Raw genomic sequence first — 8,591 nt, forward strand, 5'->3', positions numbered from 1 at the left:
GAGGGCTGAGATAACCTTCCAATTCTCAAATGCAAGCTATTGAGCCAAAGCTGAGTGAAGTAAGCAGTGGGAGATAAATAATCTTTGTTTATTGTTCCAAGATTATCTATGTTTGCAATTAATGCAAGATTGCTCCAAGCAAGACTGTTCAATTTACCACCTTCCACTCTGTCTTCAGTAGCAATCTAATGGTCAATGGAACAAACAAAGCTGAGGACATTTTAAAATAAAGGAGTCATGGTTTTTTTTAATGTTTTACATTTTATTGTTTTATTGCCATATGTCCCAAAACAGAACATTGAAATTCTTACATGCTGCAGCACAATAGAATTGTAAACATAGTGTATTCTGTAATCACCAGAATAAACATCAAAAATAATTCTATATATATATAAATAAAATAGATAGACAAATAAATTAGACAATAGTAGTGCAAAGCCAAAAATATTGTCCCCAAGTCCATATAGTTTGGAGCCTATTTGGAGGCTGTAGTGTTTAATAGCCTGATGGTTGTAGGGGAGAAGCTGCTCCTGAACCTGGATGTTACAGTTTTCAGGTTCCTTTACCTTCTACCCAATGGCAGGAGTGAAATGAGAGCATGGCCAGAGTGGTATGTCCATTATTTAAGAAGGAAAATCTTAAAACCAGAAATCTTAAAGAGAATTGGGCAGCAAAATTATAATGTATTTTTAGAAATGTTATTCAGGTTTAATGAAATGTTTTTAAAACTCAGAATTTAGACAATAGACAATAGGCCAATAGACAATAGGAGGAGGCCATTCGGCCCTTCGAGCCAGCACCGCCATTCAATGTGATCATGGCTGATCATTCTCAATCAGTACCCCGTTCCTGCCTTCTCCCCATACCCCCTGATTCCGCTATCCTTACGAGCTCTATCTAGCTCTCTCTTGAATGCATTCAGAGAATTGGCCTCCACTGCCTTCTGAGGTTAATAATAATAATAATAATAATAATAATAATAATAATAATAATAATAATAATAATAATAATAATAATAATAATAATAATAATAATAATAATAATAATAATAATAATAATAATAATAATAATAATAATATTCATTTATTGTCATTGCAACGAGTACAACGAAATTAAAAAATAACCAATCCTGACGGTGCGTAAAAACATATATGCAATAAATGCAAAAAACAAATAAATACAATTATATTAAGTACAAAAGTTTTAACAGTGTTGCCTAGTGCAGAAGGTAGTGTTCAGTTCTCGTATGGCCCTGGGGTAAAAACTGTTCTTAAGTCTGTTTGTTCGGGATTTGATCGACCTGAAACGTCGACCAGAGGGCAGATGAACAAACAGACGGTGGCCGGGGTGGGATGGATCTTTTATTATTTTGCCTGCTCTACTGAGGCAGCGTAGGCTGAACAGGTGCTTCAGGGAGGGCAGTGAGCAGCCGATGATCTTCTGGGCCGTCGTGATGACCCTCTGAAGGGCCTTCCTGTCCTTTTCTGAGCAGCTGGCATACCATGTGGTTATACAGTATGCCAGCACACTCTCGATGGAGCAGCGATAGAAGGACATCATGAGCTTCTCCTGCAGGTTGGTCTTCCTGAGGATCCTCAGGAAGTGGAGTCTCTGCTGTGCCTTCTTCACTGTGGTGATGGTGTTGGTAGACCAGGTAAGATCCTCTGCGATGTGCGTACCCAGGAACCTGAAAGCGGGTACCCTTTCCACACAGACCCCATTGATGTAGAGTGGGTCGTATTCTGCACTGGTTTTCCTGAAGTCTATTATAAGTTCCTTTGTTTTGGAGGAGTTCAGGACAAGATTGTTCACTGAACACCATGCTGCCAGCCTTTGGATTTCATCCCTGTAGGCTGTCTCATCTCCTCCTGAGATGAGTCCAACCACAGTCGTGTCATCCGCGAACTTGATGATGGTGTTGGTGGGATGGGTGGGGGCGCAGTCGTGAGTGTAGAGGGAGTAAAGGATGGGGCTCAACACACAGCCCTGTGGTGAGCCGGTGCTCAGTGTAATGGTGGAGGAGAGGTGAGGGCCTATTTTGACGGTCTGGGGGCGGTTGGTCAGGAAGTCCTTGATCCATTGGCAGATGGTTTGGGAAAATCCAAGGTCAGAAAGTTTGGTGACCAGTCTGCTCGGGATGACCGTGTTAAAGGCAGAGCTGAAGTCGAGGAAGAGCATCCTCACATAGCTCCCCTGGTGTTCAAGGTGGGTCAGTGCAGTGTGAAGAGCAGTGTCGATGGCATCCCCTGTAGACCTATTTGCTCTGTAGGCAAACTGGTATGGGTCGAAGGTGGGTGGGAGGCTGGCTTTGATGTGCTGCAGGACTAGTCTCTCGAAGCACTTTGTGATGACCGGTATGAGTGCTACCGGACGGTAGTCGTTAAGGCCGCTGATGACAGACTTTTTCGGCAGTGGGATGATTGTGGCGGACTTCAGGCAGGGAGGGATGGTGGATTTTAAAAGGGACAGGTTGAAGATTTTTGTGAAGACCTCAGATAATTGGTCTGCACATTCCCTCAGCACTCTGCCCGTCACACCATCGGGGCCTGCAGCTTTCCTGGGATTCATTGCTCTGAGCACGCGCTTAACATCATACTCCTGCACAGTGAAGGTGTTGCTGTCAGGTGCTGGAGAGGGTGTTATGTCTGCCACTGCAGCTTTCACCTCGAAACGAGCAAAGAAACAGTTAAGTTCCTCTGCCAGCGAGGCGTCGCCGTCGGCAGACGTTAAGTTTGAGTTTTGAAAATTATGTAGTGTTATAAAATTTTATAGTGTGTTACTTAGTCTGTGATGTAGAGTTTCCATTGTACCAGCGATGCACAGTATATTGGTCCAGAGACTAGACAGGGTAGTACAGTGGCGACACTGGTAGAACTGCCGCCTCAGTGCTGTTCGGTAGCAACTACTGCTGTGCCACCCTTATGAAAAATTAATTTGACTGACCAGTTATTCGTGCTTATTGTGCGGTTACCCTTCAACGGACAAGGCAAATTATTTTCAAAATCATTTCTTAACAGTGAGAATAGCACATTGAGGGGGCGGCACAGTGGTACAACGGTAGAGTTGCTGCCCTACAGCCCCAGAGACCCAGGTTCAATCCTGACTCTGGGTGCTGTCCCTGCATCGTTTGCACATTCTCTCTGTGATCCTATGGGTTTTCTCCGGGATCTCAGGTTTCCTCCCACATTCCAAAGACGTACAGGTTTGTAGGTTAATTGGCTTCTGTAAATTGTCCCCAGTGAAGAAGATAGAACTAGTGCACAGGTGATCGTTGGTCAGTGTGGACTCGGTGGGCCTATGGGCCTGTTTCCACTCCGTATCTCTAAAGCTTAAACTAAAACTAAAAACTATAAAACAGAATGAATCTCAGCCCAACTAAACAAAGCTAGATAATGAAATACACCTTTGGGCTATCTTGTTTTTGGACTGTTTTGGTCAAAAGAGGATTTTTTTTTTCTTTTTGTAATTCTCTACTTTAATTTGTGATTTGTATTTATGTACTGGCATCTAACATTTAAGTTTAGCAAGCATGCGGGTAAAACCCTTCTACTGCAAATAAGTCCCCTGGCACTAGGAACAGCATTTTTACAAAATCACAAACATCTCACACACATGGTTCGTAGAGTTTCCCATTGCATAATCGTGTAACACAAAAGTGAAAAAGTCAGGATTTGATTTTCCTTCTATGTTGAGTTAAGTGGCCTCGACTGGAGAACATTGGACACAAAGTGATGGAATAACTCAGGCAGCATCTCTGAGAACGTGGATAGGTGCCATTTCGGGCTGGAACCCTTCTTCAGACGATTGAGATGCCTGCAAGTCACCTCAGTGGGTGTGGGTTAGGAAAAGGGGAATAGACCAGGTTTCCTGGTCTCAAAGATGGACACAAAATCTAGAATAACTCAGTGGGTCAGGCAGCATCTCTGGAGAAAATGGATAGGTGACAGTTTGGATTGGGACCCTTCTTCAGATTATCATTTTCCCCAGAGATCCTGCCTGGCATGTGGATTTACTCCTGTAGTTTTTTTATCTATCTTTGGTATAAACCACCATTTGTAGTTACTTTTTATTCCATTTCTTTTCTCAAGTTCAACTTTAATATCATGGTGCGATTTGCCAATTAACAAACCTGCCTACACAAGTACACACATAGCTGAACACAATCTGCTGGAGTAACTCAGCGAGTCAGGCAATATCACTGGAGAACATGGATAGGTGCAGATTCAGGTTAGAACCTTTCTTCAGTCTGAAAAGATCCTGACTAGAAACGTCACCAATCCATGCAGTCTGAAGAAAGGTCCCAACCTGAAATGTAACCTATCCATTTCTTCCACAGATGTTGCCTGACCCGTTGAGTTATTCCAGCACTTCATGTTCTGTGCAAGATTCCTTGTGTCTCCACACAAATCTGAATATCCTTTATCACCCGAGATGGAAACATTTAGCACTTATAAAATGTAAAATGAATAAATTCATCACTAAATCTTCACTTTTCCATTCCTATTATAGTAAACAAAATGTCATGAAATTCTTCAGCAATTTGAATTAATACAGGATGAATCAAAGCAATTTGCTCCATATCACATCACCTTAAATCATGCATTTTAATTTATGTATAAAATTTCCCGGGGTCTCAGTACATGTGACAATAATAAACCTAAACCTATTGGTTTATTATGACATTTCACTTAGTGAAAAGTCTGATTCTGAAGAAGGGTCCCAAGCTGAAACTTCACCTATCCATGGTCTCCAGAGATGCTGCCTGTCCTGCTGTGTTACTCCAGCACTTTATGTGCTTTTGTGTAAACAAGAATCTACAGTTCATTGTTTCTCAAGTCGTCTGTTTTATTGTCATATGTCCCGCAACAGAACAATGAAATTCTTACTTGTAGCAGCACAATGGTTATGTACACGTAAACAAACAAAGTTCAATATATATATATATATATATATATATATATATATATATATATATAAAATATATATATTTTTCTTTTCTCACCTACAGTATAATATACATATATATATATATATATATATATATATATATATATATATATATATACACACACACACATACTGGAAGCGAGAAAAGGTTTACATTTTTTTTTTTGCCTGATTTTTTCACAAATATATATTTTTTTAAACAAGAATAGTGCAAAGATAATAAACAACGCCCCAGGACAATGTAGTTCAGAGCTTATTTGGAAAAGTTTTCTTTTGCATGTTATCCGAAACGATCAGTTATACCGAAAATAAATACAAGCTATTCAAACTCAAGTACAATAAATAGGTAGAGCAATGGGGAGATATAGAGTGCAGAATATAGTTCTCAATATCAATACCAATTCATTCATCGATGTAATTTAATTGCACTGCTCCAACAGAAGCTTAGATGAAGTTTCCTTTTGCATAACATTCATGAAACAAACCAGAAGAGTGATGAGTATATCGTCATTTTGTTCCATGTAATAAGAGAGAATAATCCCTTCCAGAGCTCTTCATGAATCACATAGACTACCAATCCCTGAACAGTGATTTACTTTCTCATTCCTAGAGTTTATATGCTTCCCGTCTGAAGGTCCCGACCCGAAACGTCACTTCTCCGTGTTCTCCAGAGATGCTGCCTGACCCGCAGAGTTTACTCCAGCACTTTGTGTCTTTCCTTGGTAGACCAGCATCTGCAGTCCCTTGTTTTTACATGAGCATGCCGACACTGTGTAGATCAGCACCTTTATTTTAGTTTAGTTTAGAGACACAGCATGGAAACAGCTCACCGAGTCCCCGCCGACCATTGATCACCCATTCAGACTAGTTCGATGTTGTCCCGGCTTCGCATCCACTCCCTGCACACTCAAGGCAACTTACAGAGGACAACGAACTGCAATGAACTGCACGCCTTTGGGATGTGGGAGGAAATTGGAGCACCCGGAGAAAACCCACGTGGTCACAGGGAGAACGTACAAACTCCATGTACAGACAGCAGCCGAGGTCAGGATCGAGCCCGGGTCTCCGGGGCTGTAAGACAGCGGCTCCACTGTGCCGCTCATGGCGCGGATGGAAGAGCATGTTCTGGCCTGGACTGCCCACTTGGTGACATCACCCGGCTCCCATTAGCTCTCTCCCTGATCCAGGTGACAGCCTAGTGCCCTTCCACCTCTATTCCTCCTTCTGGCGTCACATTTCACACCTCTTTCCCTCCTTATCCTATCTCACACTTTTTGCCTTTTCATCTCTGGTCTTTGTCCACCCATCTGCCAACCAAGCCCCCCTCACCTGCACCCAACTACCACTCGCCAGGCTTGGCGCAGTCTGCATTTTTCTGAATGAAGAAAGGGTCCCGACCTAAAATGTCACGCATTCACGTTCTCCAAAGATGCTGACTGACCTGTTGAACTACTCCAGCACTTTGTGGCGTTTCAAAATGAATGTTTGAAAGCTACAGCATGAAAATATGCCCTTCCTCCACCGTCCACGCCAGCAACCGATCACCCATTCACATAGTTCAATGTTATCACACTTTCTCATCCACTCCCTACACGCGAGGTGCAGTTTACAGAGGGCCAATTAATCGGCAAACCCGCACGCTTTTGGGGTGTGGGAGGAAACCGAAGCACCCGGAGGAAACCCACACGGTCACAGGGAGAACGAGGAAACTCCACACATACAGAAACAGAGGTCAGGATCTAACCCGGGCTTCTGGCGCTGAGGCAGCAGCTCCACCAGCTGCATCGCCCCTATTGCGATATATTTTTTAATAAGACAAAATGCATTTCCCCGGTACAGCTTCTGATCAATTTAATAGCTAAACACAAAGTGCTAGAGGAACTCAGCTGGCCCGGCAGCATCTGTGGAGGGATTGGACTGGGAGGGGTAGGGAGAGGGAGAGAGAGGGTGGGGGTTGAGACGTTTTGGGTCAGGACTCTTCATCAGAGTTCAATTGAACAGAAGGTTTCTGGCTCGATGTGCAAGAAGGAATTGCAGATGCTGGTTTACACCGAAGATAGACAGAAAATACTAGATTAACTCAGCGGGTCAGTCAGCATATCTGGAGAACATGGATAGGGACAAAGTGCCGGAGTAACTCAGCAGGTCAGACAGCAACCCTGGAGAAAAGGAATAAGTGACGTTTCGGGTCGAGACCCTTCTTCAGACCCGCAGAGTTATTCCAGCACTTTGTGTTTATCTTGGAACTTCGATACAAGTTTGCTTTCTCCATCCACATGCGCGGTCATTTGATACTTGCTGGCAAAAGTTTCCTGGGCTAAATATACTGCAGAGTTCCGGACATCGTTGAGCCTAAAGGAGGTTCTTACCTTAATCAGGTTGTGTGCCGCTGTGTAGGGTGCAGTGAGAGTGCCCTGAATGCCAGGAGCTAGTTGCCCCGTGCCATACCCTTGCCAAGCCAACGCGTAAGGGTTGTCTATGGTGATCCAGTACTTCACCCGATCTCCAAAGGCTCTGAAACAGAACTCCGCATATTGACTGAAGAGGTCCACCAAGGTTTCGTTGATCCAACCACCATGAAGGTCTTGGAGAGTTTGGGGCAAGTCCCAGTGGTATAGCGTCACTATGGGCTCCACACCAACATCTCGGAGCCTTTGGAGCAGATGGGTGTAATGGCTCAGTCCAGCTTCGTTGAGGTTTGACACCAGACCATCTGGAAAGACCCTGGACCAGGCGATGGAGAAGCGGTAGTGTGTGACACCCAAGGACTTAATGGCAGATACATCCCCCTCTACGTTATTGTAGCTGTCGCTGGCCACGTCTCCGTTGTAACGGAGTTGCTGGTGACTGAAGGTGTCCCAAATAGACGGACCTTTCCCATCTTGTCTCCAGCCACCTTCTGTCTGGTAGGCTGATGTCCCCACCGACCAGATGAAGTCCTCGGGAAAGGTGTCGTGCAGGAAGAGGTTGTCTTCAGGGTAAGGCAGATTCGCAAACTTGGCCCATATCTCCTCTCCTGTCCCACCATCCCCGCTCACGACCAGAAACCACGGACAAAGGAAGAGCCAGGAGAAGCTTGGTGGCTTCATGCTGTTGCCCGGCGCTTGGTAGACATGGTTCTGGTCTCAGTGGAGGGATGTGACACACACACATGCCCACATCACAACTCGTACAGGTTTATTGTGAGACTCATCAGTACAAGCCAGGGACATCTATTAATAATTACCCTCCTGAGTAAACTCAATCAACAGCCCGGGGGCACAGAACCAGGGAGGGGGGAGAGAGAGAGAGAGAGAGAGAGAGAGAGAGAGAGAGAGGGCAGCTAAGTGAATGGCCCGAAGTATCCTGCAAATTCAAGAGAGGCAGCGCCAGGCGAACATGTTCTGTCCATTCAGAAATAATAGTCATTATTTCTGATTGTGTGTTCGCGAAGGAGGTGCCGCCGAAGCTGGTGTCATCTCTCTAACGTGCGTCACTGAAACTTTCCACAACACGACCTGTTGGAAGAAAGTAACGGATGAGAAAGCAGAAGTTTTGGAGCAGGTCAGATATGACTGCTCTCTCTCTCTCTCTCTCTCTCTCCCCAACCCCACCTCCCGTTACTCACTACCTCCCTCTCCCCCTCTCCCTTTTCCCCCTCCCTC

The 8,591-nt window shown here is 44.4% G+C and overlaps 1 protein-coding gene across 1 annotated transcript in view; it reads right to left on the bottom strand.

Annotated features, from left to right (window-relative positions):
* kl (klotho) overlaps positions 1–8,036 on the bottom strand; it is a 34,087-nt gene extending 26,051 nt beyond the window's left edge. Inside the window, exon 1 of the mRNA XM_078403037.1 lies at positions 7,317–8,036. Coding sequence (XP_078259163.1) covers positions 7,317–8,036 — 720 coding nt within the window. The remainder of the gene's footprint in view (positions 1–7,316) is intronic.
* Between the last annotated feature and the right edge of the window lie 555 nt (positions 8,037–8,591).

This window comes from Rhinoraja longicauda, chromosome 7 (assembly GCF_053455715.1).
Source record: "Rhinoraja longicauda isolate Sanriku21f chromosome 7, sRhiLon1.1, whole genome shotgun sequence".
In the NCBI taxonomy this organism is placed as follows: Eukaryota; Metazoa; Chordata; class Chondrichthyes; order Rajiformes; family Arhynchobatidae; genus Rhinoraja; species Rhinoraja longicauda.